The sequence below is a fragment of the Ostrea edulis genome, chromosome 8 (genome assembly GCF_947568905.1).
Source record: "Ostrea edulis chromosome 8, xbOstEdul1.1, whole genome shotgun sequence".
In the NCBI taxonomy this organism is placed as follows: Eukaryota; Metazoa; Mollusca; class Bivalvia; order Ostreida; family Ostreidae; genus Ostrea; species Ostrea edulis.
The window spans coordinates 23,394,099-23,412,957 of NC_079171.1; the positions used below are offsets into that span (position 1 = coordinate 23,394,099).

The 18,859-nt window shown below is 35.1% G+C and overlaps 3 protein-coding genes across 3 annotated transcripts; 2 read left to right on the forward strand and 1 right to left on the reverse strand.

Moving 5' to 3' along the window:
• Positions 1–2,005: 2,005 nt before the first annotated feature.
• LOC130049634 (zinc finger protein 25-like) lies at positions 2,006–5,040 on the forward strand. The gene is made up of 4 exons (XM_056147504.1): positions 2,006–2,161; positions 3,174–3,306; positions 4,156–4,239; positions 4,931–5,040. Exons 1-4 carry the CDS (start codon positions 2,006–2,008, stop codon positions 5,038–5,040), a joined length of 483 nt encoding a protein of 160 aa, XP_056003479.1.
• Positions 5,041–5,112: 72 nt separating this feature from the next.
• Positions 5,113–11,634, forward strand: LOC130049476 (zinc finger protein 239-like). Its single transcript, XM_056147201.1, has 4 exons — positions 5,113–5,474; positions 8,293–8,449; positions 9,108–9,279; positions 9,860–11,634. The coding sequence occupies exons 1-4, from the start codon at positions 5,376–5,378 to the stop codon at positions 9,984–9,986; spliced, it is 555 nt and encodes a 184-aa protein (XP_056003176.1). The 5' UTR covers positions 5,113–5,375; the 3' UTR covers positions 9,987–11,634.
• Positions 11,635–16,101: 4,467 nt separating this feature from the next.
• On the reverse strand, positions 16,102–18,009 carry LOC125660727 (uncharacterized). The gene is made up of 2 exons (XM_048892544.2): positions 17,075–18,009; positions 16,102–16,317 (listed from the first exon to the last, which is right to left on the reverse strand). The coding sequence occupies exons 1-2, from the start codon at positions 17,523–17,525 to the stop codon at positions 16,313–16,315; spliced, it is 456 nt and encodes a 151-aa protein (XP_048748501.2). The 5' UTR covers positions 17,526–18,009; the 3' UTR covers positions 16,102–16,312.
• Positions 18,010–18,859: the final 850 nt, after the last annotated feature.

An 18,859-nucleotide genomic window follows, 5' to 3' on the forward strand; every position in this document is an offset into this window, starting at 1 on the left:
TTTTTTCTTATAATTAGTAAGATTATTGTCTTTTTAAAATCATCCTTTAATTTGGTATAAAACTCTATTGTAGAATTGTTTTAATTTTAACTTCTATATTGCACATTGGAAATTTCCTTATATTTCCATTGCAATTACGACTACTTCATAGTCAACTTTTGAAACGCCCCCCGGTGAAAATCAAATACGATTTTCATTTGGTCTTTTCATTGATTTTAACTCATTAATGCATGCTTTAGCTTATATCAAAATTTGAATAAAATATCTATTGTAGAAACGAATTAGGTCTGTCACCCTTAAATAAAGGCTGGTTTCTCGCATGAACTAATAATGTTTAAATTGTTTTATTTTATTTGGATGTTATATTTTATGCACTGATTAATCTTTTGTTTTACATTTTACATTGTTAAAGCGTTTAGAGTAATTACAAATTATATAATGCGCTATATAAATGCCGCACATTATTATTATTACAATTTACAGTATCTGAACAAAGTAAATTTTACAGTATTTAAAAATAGTAGAATTTACAGAATTTAAACACATAAAGTGCAGTTCATATTAGTATGTAAACAAAGTAAAACTTCAGTAACAAAACACAGGAAAATTAACAGCAAAATTTACAGTATTTAGATACAACAAAATTTACAGCACCTAAACACAGTAATGATTACAGTATCTAAACATGGTAGACCTTACAGTATCGAAACACAGTGAAATTCACAAACTCTAAACACAGTAAAATTTACAGCATCTAAACACAGTAATGATTACAGTATCTAAACACAGTGAAATTCACAAAATCTAAACACGATAAACTTTACAGTAACTACAGTGCTCACATGATACAGATTACAATGTCTACAGTTACGGTAGATTGTTCAATAAAATGATTATGATCCCTTCGCAGACATGTATGTAGCAATGATGTTGTGGGAGGGGATATACTGAAATTTTCGGAAATAGTTTAGATGTGGAGTATAGGGTGAAAGACTTATTTCTAGCCATTTTCTGAGAAAAATCCTGCGATTGCTCGATATGGCAAAGACTTTCCCGGCTATTTTTAACACTATTATGCTGTTTATAGGGTACAGGTTTCATTACAAGTGTAAGTTATACCGGTATTAATTTAACAGACGTTTTGGAAGGCATTGATACAGGCCATTCATAATGAAGAAACAGTAAACAAAATTACCACTTTTCCGATCCAACTTCAAGCATTGCGCATTCAGATTTTGTTGACTGTTTATCGTCCGCCATGGTGGTTTTTACTTGTTGGCTATCTTCAGGAAAGTCGGGCAAAATTGATTGAAAGTAATTACTTACATGTAATTTGCTACGTTTTATTTGTTTTAGATAATTTGCATGTAACATATCAGTGATCTCGTTTATTTATGTAAAATATCTAAAATGACAAAGTGTACCGGTCTGGGATCTAGAGCCAGCTCATTTCTAAAATGTGTGATATATCAGAGTTATCTTTCTTTCCCCTTACTTTATTGTGATCTGCTTCCTTTTGAATCAATTAGATGATCTTAAAGACTAAATTTTTCATCTTGGGGGAGGGGGAGAGAAATTGACCATATCACTGAAAATGATGGTAGTAACTCTTTGGTGCTGTGTGTAAGCAAACATGTCATCACATGTATACAACACTGACTGATGTAAGATATAAGATTGTAAAACATTCATTGATTGGTTCATCTGTGGTTAAACAAAATCATTATTCTTGGACATCACCACTGAAAGATACCATATTGCACAATTTTACCAATACAGTGTTAAGGGAGATAACTCAAATTATAATTTATTTAAATACCAAGTAATAGGTTTTAGTATTTCATTTTAATTCTAAGAAAGATAGCTATTACCTCCGATATGGAATAAATTGTTACCGATGTTTAATTTTAGAGACCTCAATACTCTCGCTAATAACGCCAAATCAGATAGTCGCTCAAATTTCTACATACACGGTATATTACATCACAGGTTGTACCAGATCCACATGCGGACCCACACCGAGGTCCCAGACAGGATCCACCAGTGTAATATGTGTCCCAAGCGGTTCTTTAAGATCACCCACCTGAAGCGCCACATCATGACTCACACCAAGGTCCGAATGTACAAGTGTGAAATCTGTCCTAGGTCGTACAAAGACAAGGTAGGCGATCTCATCAAGTCAAAATGGGATGCATGATGGGAAGGGGTGTGTGATTGCTGTATCAGTCTGAATTGTGTGGTAGTGAGTTATAACCGGATTAGAATGAACACATGTAACTGAATGAAATGTACAAGTTTGTTACAGTAGATATCATATCTTTACATATTTGGTGTAGTCGTAAAAGCATTAACATCAGTGTCAAAATATGCAGTAGAGTGAGAGAGAGAGAGAGAGAAAGAGAGAGAGAGATGCAGATGTCACTAATACATTATTAACCTTAGCCAAATTGTATCTGAACTACAGTTCTAAATTATAGACATGCTGATGTACTTGTATTAAAGCACAATACATTTGATATTCCATTGTCATCATTTGATAATTTGGGATTAAATTATTGACATTCTTCCATTTAGAATTATTTCAATGTCGTTCTGTAATTTAGGATTATTTCAATGTCATTGTACATTTGGCATTCCTTTATTGCCATTGTATAATTGGGGTAATCAGGGCTCGAAATTAACATATGCCCGTCAGTCTGTGACTAGTTAAAAGTCTGGCGGACTGACCGACATTTGTTTTAGTCAGTCTGATGGGACTGGTTAATTTTCTAAAGCCTCATTTTGGAAAATATATTTATGAAATCTTATATACACAATACACATTTGGCATGCTTCTGTAGATATCAGACGAACCCGATTAATAAACATTAATAAACATGAATCTCACATAAGTGTTGCAATATTGTCAGAGACATAGTGAGTTAAATTTCATTTTAATAACCTTAATGAAATGTTTAATTATTTCTGGAAAAATCTGTTGGACTGGTAAATTTTCTGCGGACTGGTTGAAATTATACCCCATCAGTCCGGCTGGACTGATGACATAAAAAGTTAGCTTCAAGCCCTGGGTAATATTTTTGTTAGTTTATTGTACTCTAGTGTATATTGATTTATTAATCCAAGATACACAACTCTTGCATATCCTGTATATATACACCTTGTTGTATGAACAGGACACTCTGAGGAAGCACATCAAATTCTGTCACCCGCCTGAGGGAGATGAAGTGGAGGAATTCCAGTGTGAACACTGTGACAGAAAGTTCTACAACAAGGGGCATCTGAAGAGGCACATGGTCAAACACACAGGTAATCTCACTGGCAGAAAGTGTGAAACATGCAGGTAAAATCACAGGCAGAGAATGTAGCTCAGAGTACACAGTCAAACACACAGGTAAAATCACTGGCAGAAAGTGTAGCTCAGAGTACACAGTCAAACACACAGGTAAAATCACTGGCAGAAAGTGTGAAACATGCAGGTAAAATCATGGGCAGAAAATGTAGCTCAAAGTACACAGTCAAACACACAGGTAAAATCACAGGTAGAAAGTGTGAAGCATGCAGGTAAAATCACGGGCAGAAAGTATAGCTCAGAGTACACAATCAAACACAGGTAAAATCACGGGCAGAAAGTGTAGCTCAGAGTACACAGTCAAACACAGGTAAAATCACAGGTAGAAAGTGTGAAGCATGCAGGTAAAATCATGGGTAGAAAGTGTAGCTCAGAGTACACAGTGAAACACAGGTAAAATCACGGGCAGAAAGTGTGACACACTCAGGTGATATCACAGGCAGAAAGAGCTCAAAATGCATAAATAAAAGCTTTTATGAAAGAGGGCAACTCATGAGACCTGGTTCAAGCTACATCTATGAAACGTTTTACATGAAGGGGCATCTGGTGCAAATAGATTTCATGATTACATGTACCTAGAATGTTTACCTTTCAAGAACATGAATGAAGTCATTAATTCCTAGAATCTGTTTGTTGTAATTGTTAATTGTTTTCTTATACAGATAATGACATTCTCATCTATAACTTATTTCTGTATAAGATGGCCTATGTTTAATGATAAAGATGATGACAGATTGTCATATATTACTACAGAAGATTGACATTTTTTTTAAATGATTACAATTATTGTTAACTTATCATTGTAGGAGAGAGACCGTTTGTTTGTCCACATTGCCAGAAAGGCTTTGGGGAGAAAAAGAGTCTGGAAAATCACATTAGAATTCACACAGGTACACTGAATTTCTATATTGGTCATTTTGTATAATTTCGAGATATTAGGCAGTTGTGAAAATATTTGTTTCACAAGATGCTTTGTGTTTCTTCTGTTTATTAGTGTTTGTGATTTTTTTTTTTTACATATATGTAAATTTTTAAATGTGCATGATCAATGCTCATTATACTTACTGAGAAAATCTTTATTGCAAATAATGTTTCTGAGAAAAGTTTCCACCAAGTATAAGTAATCGTATTTATAGGTTATAGACTTTGTATGGGAAAATATGACGACCGAGTTTTTTGGCGCGTAGACGGACCGAGCTTGCGAGGTCCGTTCGCGACAAAAACGAGGTCGTCATATTTCCCATACAAAGTCTATAACCTTTTTATTATACACTTTCAATTTCATTTAGAAACTAACAATAATTTTATTTTTAACAATAACTTTATCAGTTTAACTGAGTAAAAGATGGAAAAACACAAAAAAATTGAAAATTAACGGCGTAGAAATTTGATTGTGACGTAATGTTTGCGGGCCGGAATGTTTCCGGGCATGTATCGTGTGATATATGCCCGCAAACTTTTAAAGGAAAAAGAAGAGATGAAATTGAAAGTATATAATAAAAGAAAATATTGTAATGAAACAAAATAATGCGCGACACTTGTTTATGGAACATATTGTATTGGAAAGTTTTTCTGCATCAGGTGAGAGACCTTACGAATGTCAGGATTGTGGGAAGCGTTTTATTCAGCTGTCTCATCTCAGACGACACAAGTATCTCCACACCCAGGTGAGCTTTTACCTCTGCTCATAGTTAAGAAGTTTATATATAATTGCACCATAAGAAGCCAGTAATCTATAAACATCGGAAATGTAGCTGTTGTCTGTGCGAAGCCGTTGAGTACTTTTTGCTTCGAAATACAAAACACAATAACTTGGATACCAAAGAGATTTTGTGGAGAATTTTCACCTTGCATTTTTAGTGTAAATGTCCACCACTTTCTACAGTACAGTGTATGTTTTATTAATCCACATATTCGTAATGAGGTGTGTACGGAGTGTGGGAAGCGGTTCTTCGAGAAGGCAGACCTTCAGAAGCACAGCCGCGTACACAGCAAGGAGAGGCCGTTCAAGTGCGACCTTTGTCCAATGTCCTTCACTCAGCAAAACATCCTCAAGTGCCACCGTCGCCGACACACTGGGGAAAAGCCATACGTCTGCGACATCTGTGATCGGGCATTTACTCAGGTGATTCATCAGTTCGTTTATGAATCAACCGTTTTGATGCAGATAATGTTTCAAGTCTTTTGGGTTCATTTGTCATTTTATCCAAATTGAAAGGACACATAACATCATGGTCATATTTTTTCTTCCTCCATTGGAAGATGTTATTGTTCCACTTGATTAGTGCAAATGAAAACTACTTGCCCAAAATGACAGATTAAACTAATGATCTCGATAGTTACATGTATTGCAAGTGATTCTTGGTACACTGTTTAGTGGGGAAGGGTTGCAGTCCTTATGAAAGGTTTTTAGTTAAACTTGAGAAATGCTTTCCGTTCAATGAAACAGTATGTGACCTTGTCAATTTTACTGGCCTAAATCTGATAGAATATATTACTGGCCTATATCTGATAAAATATTTTAGTGGCCTATATCTGATAGAATATTTTAGAATCATTTACTGTGGATTCATGGGGCTTAGTTTTCATGGATTGTTGAGATTTTTTTTAGTTTCGTTGGGACATGATTTTGTGGTTATGATTTCTGTATGTTAAAACACTACATAGTTTGTATACATGTATTTCACTGTGGCTTAAAATTTGTGGGATAGCTGTACCCACGAGAATCGAGCCTCTACAAAATCTAACAATTCCACGGTTACTGTAAATAGAAATAACTGGTCAAGAGGATAAATGGTTTACTGGTCCAGAAACAAATTTTACTAGCTCCAAATCACTGGGTCACCACCATTTTGAGCGGTGAACCTACAACTTGCAGTAAATACAACACATTTGTTAGATGTGAAGGTTTTTCAAACTCTGAATGCGTATCAGCATTTGGTGCTTTTTATGACTGAATGTATCAGTGTTTTTTCCTACTTTATAGTCTAGGTCACCTACACGTTTGTCAATGCAGTGTTCTACAAGACAAACGTCTAGGAGCATTCTATGATAAACATTTACACTTCATAACGAGGCTTATCCGAATTCTGATAAAGCAGCTGATTGGTTGATGCATAACGATGACGGATGCAGTCGAACAGAAGATAAACAAAGTTTTATCAGATTTAAAAATCGAATTCTCACTGAAACCTTTACAGAAAGAGTGTTTACTTAAATTAGCAAATAGGTCAGACGTGTTGGCAGTATTACCAACAGGCTATGGGAAATCGCTATTGTATACGATTCTACCGCAATTAATGTTTGAAGAAGACCTGCATAGTAATACTAGTTCTCGTGAAGTCAGCATAATTCTGGTCATATCGTCACTGGTTTCTCTAATGAAGGACCAAGTTTCGAACTTGCAAAAACACGTTTGCTTTCTTTAGAACAAGCGACACATAAACTGACATTTGGAACAACAGCTGTGGTCTTTGTTTTCTTTGGTGTCGCCATTTCCGTTTTTCGATAGCGCCCCCTCGCGGTGTAATATTTTTAAATAGAACGCTCCAAGGCGTTTGAGTGGGAAGTCAAACGGCTTGCGTGACCTAGGCTACCTACTTTATGGAAATGGCACCAAAGCCCATTCAATTGGGGGAGGGGGGGATAGTTCAAAATAGAACTGGGAATTTTCTTTCATGTCAGCAATTGGCATTTGTTTTAAAATTAACACTGATTAAACCATATTTTAAAGAAGAAACAGGTACCATATTCATAGTTTACAATTTTACAAATGAGCACCATTTTATTGACTCACTTTAAGAGCAAGTGAAGAAATTAGATAACTTGTACAACGCTTCATACATGTACATAGCGAAGTACAAGCAGTTTGTTACTGGGAATTTTTCACTCTCAGAATGATTTAGCATCGGGAATGATATTGTTTATTGGTTACAGGTACCAGTAGTTTATGGGGAAAAAACGTTCATGTACATGTATATAGAAATAGACTGAGAATTTCCTTAAGAGTAAATTTCATGTGTAAATGGGAGATTTCCATTGAGGTAAGAGAAGGCATACACTGTCCTGTGTATACAGTATGTTTATATGCATGTAGTTTGCATCCCATTTGAGAATTTTTTCTCTCGCGTAGAAAAGTCACCAGCTGTAGGTGAAGTGGTTGAAATTTTGACTCATTCATGGCGCTCAGGGCCACAGCAGTGAAGGTTGTTAATTGCACCTATGCCTACCTTGACACAAGACCTGATTTTTTTACAAGTCAAATCTGGAATACCCATTGCTTTCACCTTTAATATTGGGTGCTTAACGAAGAAACAGTCATTGTATCCATGTTACTAAGATACTGTTATAGGTTAAAGGGACTGGTTCACGATTTTTGATAAAAACATTTTTCATTTTTGATGTTAAACATTAGACATATAACTCATTTAATGTTGACAGCCAAAATTTTGACCTTCTGAATGCATGAATGAAAGCAATATTTTAGCCTTAAATATGTGTTATGTAAACAAAGACTCGAGAGTCTTTTTATGTAAACAAACAAACAAGTGAAATATTGATTTTGTAATATAATGCATCTTAATTTTGCATAGTCACAAATTTTAACTTTTAGATTACACTTTTCACCCCAAAAATGCTTGAAAAATGAAAGATATAATAATACTTAGATTGATATCCATTTCTTTTGAAAATTCCGTAAACAATAACATATCGCAATCTTTGTTTACAAAACAAATAATAAACTCTCTAAATTGAGCTTCTGTGATGATGTATAACCTTAATTTTTATGTGAAATCTTTCAATCACATTAGACAGTAGATTTTGATCATTAAAAGTGAAAAACAAAATTTTGCGTAAAATCGTGAATCAATCCCTTTAATGCATATATTTAAGATTAGCGATGTACTGAAAAGTTAGTCATTTTTAATAACAAAATTTTTCAGATGGGTGCTATGCAGTGTCATCGCCGTCTTCACACGGGAGAGCGACCGTACAAGTGTAAATTCTGTGGTCTGGGTTTCGTCAGCAAGGAGAGGATGAAGTTTCACACTTACTCCCACACAGGGCAGAATCCTCACATCTGTCACATCTGTGGGAAAGGTAAGAAGATGTGTGGTACAGGGGTACCAGATAATGTAACAAGATGTGTGGTACAGGGGTACCAGATAATGTAACAAGATGTGTGGTACAGGGGTACCAGATAATGTAACAAGATGTGTAGTGCAGGGGTACCAGATAATGTACAATGTATTTGATGTGTAGCGCAGTGCAGGGGTACTAGATAATGCATTGTCCTAGGACAGTGTGATTTATGTGTCCACTTTCCATAGCTTTGAAATTCTGTGTATTAAAATTGATGAGGTAAAATACTACCTCCAGCAGAGTTTTGCCAGTTAAGATACAAGTATCCTCATGCGTCTTTGTATTCTAGAATTTGAATGAAGTATTATGACAATATTAATTACTGAACATGCTAAAAGAAATTTCATATGCTAAGATAGAAATACCCAAATAAAACTTGTTTGCTATACGGTTTGGGGGAGGAATTTATAGATTTTTTTTAACAGTTTTGTTTGGGTGTAAATTTCACGGATACCTTTTCTGTACATTTAATTTGATATATTATGTACATGTATAAGATTGTACATTTCTTTGAATTTTAAATTCATTGACTGAAAATCCATAAGAATTGAGTTTCCACAAAATATAATGATTCAGTGGTGGTAGTATTACATTTTCATTGTTTTTGTAAATGCAGGATTCCGACTGAAGTTTAAGCTACAGAGTCACCTGGACAACCACGACGGAATCTACAGACACCAGTGCGACTACTGTAGTAAAGGCTTCTTAGAGAAAGCCAAGCTCAACCGCCACATCAAACAGATCCACATGCAAGAGTCTGCACCTGTCAGGACCAAGATTGTATCTCTGTAAGTGTTTACTTCATTGTGGGCATACTGTAAATTCCTAGATATACGCAAGGAATTTATTATTGCATAATTTTGCGAGAAGCATCACTTGCGAACTAAAATTACTTGCTTTTATTTTTATATTGCTAAAATTATTGTACACACTCTTGATCAACTGAGCACGCGTGAATTTATGTTCTCGCTCGATTTGACGTATACGAGTCATTTTGTGATAGTAAGTACTCACGTAAAATTAGGAATCTACAGCACTTTAAAGTTACTAATAGTCGATAAATTCATTGCCGAGAGATACCCACATGAGGAATTGGATAACATCTCGTTGACATGTGTAGATCATTAGATCAACCTTAGTGTCTCATCCACACCTGTCAACTTGATCCAACACAAATGTATCGTCCTTTGTTCAGAAATGAATAGTTTGGTTCAGACAGATTCCTATCTTATTCACACTGGGATAAACGACGTTTCCTGTGCAAAGAAAATATTTTTAGATAATATTTTAAGATTTCTGAAAGTTATACCAGTGCTTCTACATGTATTAAGGTAAAGTGATATTGATTTAGCCATCGTTTGATTTCAGTGATGGTCCAAACATCCAGACGATTGAGGAGGACGGAGTAATCACAGTCATCCACACTCCTGCCTCGAGCGTCAGCGAAAACAACATCGTACAGTACGTCCCCGTGTCGACTGCCGATAACCCGTAGGAGGGGATGACCGAGGAAGTGGTGGAAACACACGTCACTATTCCGTTTGAAATTAACAATGAAAATCAGCCAAGTGAGACCAACTCGGCGGTGTCCACGATCCAGTTTGAGGCGGACGGAGAGGCTGCCCAGGCCACAGCAGCTAATCTGGCAGCATTGTATTCAGGGGAGGCCACTCACATCACCATGCCGTCGGATAGCATTATTTACCAAGGTGACGAGAATGGAGAAGAGGTTGTGTAGGTGGTCATTCCCGAGGACAATTAGTTATTCTGTCGTAGTGGAGAATCAGTCAGTGCACGAAGCCTGGATTGTTTATTCAAAGTTATCACAGAACTTGTTTTAAAGTTTACAAACTGTGATACCCATTAATAACAGCTTGCAGGATGATTTCCATTATTTTCTATATGCAACTCTGCTTTTAAGATTTGTGAGGTTGATTTTTTATGTTTTCATTCATTAAGAATATTGATATTGAATAGTGACATGAAACTTCTATTACACCTGATAGTGTGTATGCTGTATTTACTCTTGTAAATATCATAGATTATGGTTGTTACATGTGTAAGTGGGTCTTAAACAAATATATAAGGCCAATTCAACTTAATTAGTAGATTATCATCCAGGGTCAGCAAAAAGTATGGGGCGGGTGGGAGGATTTAATTTTTCAATTTTTATTTTCTGAGAAAAATATTGAAGACAAATGAGGTTGTTTTTTTCAACGGATCCGCATCATTTAATGCAAGATGGATATCAATCTATGCTATTTTCATAGACTAATTCCAGGTTCAGCTTTAATCTAAGGATATAACAGAAATATACATAACTTCAAGATTTACGCCGGTAAGAACGCGAGAAATTAAAAAAAAACATATCGATCTATTTTCTTCACGTGGGTTTTCACGTTGCTACACCGGAAATGTAAACACAAGTGTAAATACCAGAGTCGGACATGAAAATAATCCGGAAATCGCAAGTTTCGCGAAATAAAAAAATTCGGGGCAGGTGAATTTTTGAGGTGCGGGCGGGGATGATAATCTATCAATTAAGTTGAATTGGCCTAAAGGCTTAACAATCTCGTAATTTAAAAAAAATCTGATTATAAACTGCCAGTATAGATTGAAAAAAGATATTAATAAATAAGATGAATACAGTTTGGAATTCCCTTATTATAAAATACACATTTACTAGTACGGTATCGCAAGTAATAAATCTTTCGACTGTAATTCAGTATTTATAATTCTTGATGTAAATAGGCACATGAGACTGATCTAGAAGCTTAACATTAAAACCTACAGTAAAAAAAGAACCAATTTAAATATGTGTCGGGATTAGAGGGGATGGGGGATAAAAAGCACAAATGGGGGGGGGGGCTAATGGGTATTTGTGATTAGTAGCAATTATAAATTATGATTTTAAATCAACTCAGGGATGCAAAATGTTAAATATTGTGTTTGCAAAGCATGGGGAAGAAATGGGACAGAGTTAACTTGTGTTCTAAAGTTTTAAACTAATAGTTCACTATGTGTACATGGGAACACATTCATGTCTTTTTCATGTTTAGTTTTATTGATGTTTGAATCTGGAATTTTCTGTTGAAAATACAAACTTGTGCCGTGGTTATTTCAAATAGATTCTATGAAGCTAATCTGTGTCTTGTGTGAATATATGGATGTGTTTCTTAATATATATGTAATACTGGAGATTGTTAAAGCCAGATCCCCAAAGTGGAAGTGCTCCAAATGAAACCTCCTCCCCTTAATGTACTGCATGGTATGGAGGAAAAAGCATGAGTAGGAACATAGACAATATGAACTCCAATAAGCCACATAGGAGAAGTATTTACAAACTATTTTACACCATCCACCCCTCAGATCCACTATAACAATTGGATCCTCTTGTCCCTGCTAATGGCATTGATGTATCGTACAAAATGTGAAGACTATCGGATAAGCCATATAGAAGTGTTCACAAGCTATTTTATATCCTCCACACTTCTTAGATCCATTACAACTTTTAGGAAAATAATTGGATCCTTCTGTCCCAACAATATGTACATCTACAAATGGCAATGAACCATTGTACAAAGTCTCAAATCTGTCCACTAAGCCATATAGGAGAAGAGTTCACAAGCTATTTTACATCCTCCACCCCTCTTAAATCCACTTTAACTTTTTAAGAAAATTACTGGATCCTCCTGTCCTGACAATATGCACATCTACAAATGACAATGAAGCATTGCACAAAGTTTCAAATCTATCTAATAAGCCATATAAGAGAAGTGTTCACAAGCTATTTTACATCCTCCAACCCTCTTAGATCCACTATAACTTATAGGAAAATAATTGGATCCTCCTGTCCCGACAATATGCACATCTACAAATGACAATGAAGCATTGTACAAAGTTTCAAGTATATCCAATAAACCATATAGGAGAAGCGTTCACAAGATTTTCTGACAGACGGACGGAAAGTACAAAAAAATGTCTCCCCCTGAAAGAGGGGAGACATAATTAAGTCACATGTGTATATCAAAACTGGTGGTATGGTACACCTGTATGTGACCACAGGATCATTCTCTATTCCTCTCTGCATTTCCCCCAACAAAATAAGATTTATAGACTGACTGGTGACATTGCAAAATTATTAGTTGTAGTCCGACATGAATTAACAACTGAACATATTTTAAACTTCTTGGTAACTACCATTCCAATTCTTTTCAAATTTGGTAAGAAGCATCATTGGGACAAGGAGGACATAAATTGTAAATTTCAGGACTCCTGGGGCCTTAGGGGCAGAGTAAAAAATGCCAAAAATTGACCGATTTCAAGAAACTTTTTCTCTATAACCACACATGTGCAAGAAAAGTTAAATGCAGTGATTTGGAGCTGGAAGGCCTCTACCAAAATTGTAAATTTTATGATCCCTTGGGTAGAGGTTATGACCCCTGGGTGGGGCCAAACTTGGTATTTAGTGTTTAAGTGTAAAATATTTAAATAACATCTTCTGTACCATTAATACTTAAATTAAAACTAAATGGATATTTAGAGAGAGTAGGTAGTCCTTCACCAAAATTGTAAATTTGATGATCCCAGGGGTAGGGGTTTTGGTATCAGGGTGAGGCCAAAATGGTCAGTTATTAAATGTGACTGAACAATAGAACATTTTGAACCTCTTGATAACTACCATTTCAATTCTTTTCAAATTTCGTTTGAAGCATCTTGGGGACAAGGAGGGGTTAAATTGTAAATTGCAGGACTCCTGGGGCCTTAAGTTTGGACAAAACAGCCAACATTTTTACATGTACTTTATAACTGCACAACTTTGTAAAAAACGAAATGTACAGTAGGAAGGCTACTTCAAAAATTGTATATTTCATGATCCCTGGGGTAGATGTTCCGACTCGAGGATGGGACCAAACTTGGTATAAAGTGTATATGTGAAGAACATTTAAACAATATCAGTGCTATTGATATTAAATTGAAAGTAAATGGATATTTAGAAAGAGCAGACAGTTCTTTACCAAAAGTATAAATTTGATGATCCTAGGGGTGATGGTTTTGGTATAAGGGTTGGACCAAAATGGTATTTTTTTAAAAATTTGGTATGAAGCACTTTTGGAACAAAGGGGACAGCAATTGTAAATTTCAGGACTCTTGCACCTCTGGGGCTAAGCAGACATTGACCATTTTCAAAAAATCTTTACAACCACACGTGCAAGAAAAACCCAAAATATAATATACATAGTGATGTAAATCAACAGGACCTCTACCAAAATTGTAAATTTGATGATACCCATTGTAAAGGTTCTTACACCAGGGAGGTGTCAAACTTGGTATATATAATGTAATTGTAATTACAAGATTTATATAGCACCCCATCAGCATTAGTTCTCTAAAGCGCTTTACAAATGTGAGAGAAAAGATAATATAAAGTAGATGTGCACATGCATGTGAATAAAATATTCATAATGTCACAATTAATATGCATAATTATTATTATTAATATATAGCGCCTAATTTAAATACATATTTTTCCTAATAACATAAAACAACCCTTAGGAAAACATATTTTAGTGGGATTCATATTTTAGTGAAGTTAGCACTGTCCTCTGTGAGCTATATCATTAATATGCTTGTAGAAATGGATATCAACATTTTATAGTACTGCAAAAAATCTTAAGGGTGCAAACTGGATTTTCTTTAAAAATATATGGTCTAAAAATGCACTAAGTTAAAAAAAAATAAACACTACTTTTGCACAATTCTTATGAATACAGTTATTATCCAGAAGAGTCTTGCATCCTTAAGACTAAAGCAAGCATGATCTTTTAGCCAGACTCATTGCTACCACACAATGAATATGCATAAGAAGTATATGAATGGTAATAATTCTTACAAATGACTGGTATTAATGATGTGATTACATATATAAAAGTGTATGTTACAAAGCAACATCTATTAATCTGATGAAGGAAAGGAAAAGCTATTTTCAGACAGTTCACTACAGCTACAATAGCAATGACTGTTTCTAGTGCCACCACGGAGAGGATCCTTATTACACACTTGTAGCCATAAAATGTATAATGAAGACATATCATGCAGAATGATACTCCATACAATTTGATTTCATGTGTTTATTTCAGTAATTAGTTTCAGTTTGAAATGGTCAAAAATATTAAACATAACTATTTTTGTAATGGCAGATCACCATTTTTTTTTGCAGGAGAATCTCAAATTATATAGAAATATTTCTTCAATAAAGTATAACTTGGAAGTTCACAAGCTATACTTGGCACCAAATTATCAAGTGAAGCATGCCATCTAACAGTCTTGACCTTTTAAACTTGAAAAAGAAAAGTATTGACATGCCTAGCCACAACAGTTTTGTTTGTATCCTGCTACAACCACCTTGACCTTTGACCTTGAGAAACAATAGGCTTCCTCCACTTGGAATAAGGTATATGCGTATTAAATTTGACACTCCTAGCCCCAACGGTTCGGTCTGTATACCTACAAGGTTTTCCTACTAAGTAAACCTATGACCTTGAAAAAAAATTGGCATCTTCCTCTCGTCATGGTGATCAAATATACCAAGTTATAATATCCAGGAGCTTACGGTTCGGATTGCATCCTGCCCACAAGGTTTTCCTAATAAGTGATACTACGACCTTGACTTTTGACCTTGAAAAAACAATAGGTCTCTTCCTCTCATCATGGTGATGAAATGTACCAAGTTGTAAAGTCCTAGGGCTTATGGTTCAGTCTGTATCCTGCCCACAAGGTCCGGACAGACAGACGGACGACGCCATACCATAATACGTCCTGTCTTCGACGGGCGTATAAAAAGGACACAAGTATAGTAACTAACTACAGTTCAATTAGCAACTGAAGGTTTACTTTTTTTGGTACTAAGTATGTAAAAAAAGAAGTAATAGCAGATGTGAAGCAGGAGTAGGTAGTCCTTTACCAAAATTGTAAATTTCATGGTTCTAGCTAAAATTATTATAGCGATTATATTTTCTTTATCATTTGAAATTCTTCTTGAAGTTTGCTGATATGAAATAAAATCTGAATGGCTGCACATTAAGGAAAAGCAGAAAAGGATTTACTAATATTGTCAATTTTGCAACTCCAAAGTATTGACTCTAGTCTAGGATGGATCCAAGTTAGTCATCATGTTAATTCTACATATTTAATGAAACGCTTTTCATCACTAAAGGCACTTTCAAGGGCATTGAAAAAAAATGTGTTCTTAAAACATTATATACTATTGTTGAATATTAGTATTCAAAACAGTCCCTGGGCCTTGGGACTGGAGATCGATACTTTTAAAAAAAACTAAAACTCAGGTGATGAATACTGCATGTGGGCTGCTTGTATTTCTGGAGATGAGTGATTTATTACACGATTTGGTATGAGGGTTTTCTTCAGTAGGTTTCAGGTTTCAAACTCTTCTCACCAATCAGATCAACAGACCACTGTAAACATTTATTATGTAGTTAATCTGTTTTTTGTTTTTTAAATTTCCAGCTTTATGTATTTCTGAGTCTAAAGCAATTTTACAAATCCATGTTGTATGCACTTTATCAAGCAGTCAAGAAAACTAATGCATCTCAGGAAAAATTAATTAAAGTTTATTTATTAATAAAATAATATTTCTGAAATTACATGTAAACTCGTTAAAAAAAATAAATATAATTATTTAAACATAATTTATGTCACAGTATAGTATTTCTATCTGGAGAGTTAGATCACATCAACTTCGCAGGAGCAGTTCATCATAACAGTATCCAGAAAATCACAGGTGATCTGGAAAGTCGGATGTCAGTCTGCAAAATCAATAGATGGGTATAAAACATAGTCACACATTAGCACATTTTACAACATAGAAGTCAAAATACATACATGTATTAATCATATACATGTGTGTATCAATACGGAAGGTCAAAGTTCCCCAAGAGTTATTTCCCTTTGTCAAACTCTTCCGTAAATTGTGACGTAAAATATGATGACAGTGGGTACATTTGCTAATTACTATCATTGTATTATTTCTTAAAAGATAATATCCAGAGTTTCTGAGACCATCCTATCTCAGGGGAAAGGCAATTCTTTATTGAGTTTATGAGTATTGGATAACAAAATGGCTCAAACAAATACTGTTAATTGCCAGCTTTCTTTGATAAAAGCGTCACTCATGTAGAAGAGGAAACGAATAATGATTTAATAGCCAATTTGATGATCCTATTTAAACAGATTATGCTTGATATGGCCAGAATATACATACCAGTGATTGATATAAACAAAAGTTACGCTTTTTTTTTTACATCAATCGTACGTTTACTAATCGTTATGTACAATGCCAGTCTACGATATAATGTATACATTGTGTACCCACCATACGTCATAAAATGTGAAAGGGTTCGACAAAGGGAAATAATTTTTGTGTAACTCGGAACTTACGTATTAAAGAGTATGATCACTTTACATTTTTAGTAAAAGGACTTACTTAATAAATAAGTTTAAGACAGTCTATGTTAAAAGTTATGTTGTATAAATATCTGCCAACGTTTAGATAATTATACAAACCTCTGTCAATATCTACCACTAAATCCTCTGAATATGGAACATTAGCAGATATTTCTCCTGCATCCACGGCTTGCCTATGTACAGATGAAGTGCTGCTGCGTGAACAATTTTGTTGTTCAGGAAAACTGTTTGGCATCTCAAGTGAGGATGCAGGTAGATCATTCAGTTGACGTGTGTCGACCACGTTTAAGGGTGTAGAATCCACTTCTTCCTGATTAGAAGCATTACTGTCGTTTCTCTTGGGACTTTTAAAGCATTTACATATAATATGTGTACGAAGAGCTCTGCAACAACAGACAACCAAAACACCCTCCAACAATGAAATCCCAAGTAAAGCATAAAAACCAATGCGCCAATGCGACACAGCATCTTCATTCTGTTCACAAGATGAATTGTCCCCTTGTTTTCTATAATATTCTATTTCTGCTATTTGTTGTCTAGGGGATAGCATATGCGCAATTCTCTCAAAACATTCAAACCACAAATAGCTGTCTGTGGAATTGTACACTGGTTCGCAAGGAGACAGTTTGTAAGTCGTGCACTCTTCACCGTAGTTTTGTTGTATGTTTTACTACCTTCATTATACTCTAGACAATAACCAAAGACTGGCTGTTTACAAGCACACACTATGTACATAACATTACCCGTACTGCTGGGTACATAATGAGGATACTGCACCTCTCCATTATCACATGTATCGTTACAGGTAATGTCCTTCGTCAGCTCTTTATATTCCCGTTCGTTTCTAGGTAAAACGTTAATTATCCTTATAATACTTGCTGTCTTTGAAATGGGACCGGTTGCCATGTGAAACGTTGCTGCTATTAATGCTAAATAAAATATACTAGAATCATCCATTTTAGTTCGAATATGCTACACAATGAAAACAACCCATAGTCTCGCGCGGAAGTGAGCGGAATAAAAGAGACGTATCCAATCTCTACCCAGAGTTATCGTTCCCGCTACGCTCCACTAGAGTTATCGTTCACGCTACGCTCCGCAGCGTAATACGTATCCGGTAAGGGAACATAGATTTACCCCAAAACACCTAAGAATACCCCAAAACACCAAAAAATATCATAGAACAGTAGAGTAAACTACCAATATCGTTCATATATTAAAGAAAAATTAAAAATATTCTAAAAAAAATAATAAATTGATGAAATTTGAGTGCAATGAACCTCGTAAGACGTATCTAAAGGGTGCCATTTACAAAACACGGACAAGTCACGGACGCACGGATGCACAGAAATCGAAAAAATAGTACAAATCACGGATTCATTTTGCACGATGATAAAATTTTCTGTGCATTTTTTAAATTACAAAATCAATTGATTTGTGACTTTGAATATACTTCCCAGGCAATATGTAGTTAGAATCTATAAGTCACGGAAATAGTCAGTGCATTGTGACGTCATCATAATTGTTTCGTCACAAACATTTGTCCGTGATTGTATGCAATATTTCTTTGATTTTATTTTGTGAACTCAATCACATTTTAATTAGTGTTAGAATCAGGCCTGTGAAGTCCATCACATGCTAATTAGTGTTAGAATCAGGCCCGTGAACTCAATCACATCCTAATTATGCCCGTGAACTGGATCACATTTTAATTAGTGTTATAATAAGGCCCGTGAACTGGATCACATTTTAATTAGTGTTATAATAAGGCCCGTGAACTGGATCATATCCTAATTAGTGTTAGAATCAGGCCCGTGAACCAAGGACTCATTTTGCACGGATAACAAGTTTCCGTGAATTAGAAAAAAATGTATTATGTCTACT

Excerpts from the sequence above, each read along its gene's own strand:
- LOC130049634 (XM_056147504.1), top strand. The coding sequence starts at position 2,006 with ATGCGGACCCACACCGAGGTCCCAGACAGGATCCACCAGTGTAATATG. Across the intron at positions 2,162-3,173 it reads CTAGGTCGTACAAAGACAAG|GACACTCTGAGGAAGCACAT; the intron begins GTAGGCGATCTC and ends TTGTATGAACAG. Across the intron at positions 4,240-4,930 it reads TCACATTAGAATTCACACAG|GTGAGAGACCTTACGAATGT; the intron begins GTACACTGAATT and ends TTTCTGCATCAG.
- LOC130049476 (XM_056147201.1), top strand. The coding sequence starts at position 5,376 with ATGTCCTTCACTCAGCAAAACATCCTCAAGTGCCACCGTCGCCGACAC. Across the intron at positions 5,475-8,292 it reads GTGATCGGGCATTTACTCAG|ATGGGTGCTATGCAGTGTCA; the intron begins GTGATTCATCAG and ends AAAATTTTTCAG. Across the intron at positions 9,280-9,859 it reads AGGACCAAGATTGTATCTCT|TGATGGTCCAAACATCCAGA; the intron begins GTAAGTGTTTAC and ends GTTTGATTTCAG.
- LOC125660727 (XM_048892544.2), bottom strand. The coding sequence starts at position 17,525 with ATGCTATCCCCTAGACAACAAATAGCAGAAATAGAATATTATAGAAAA.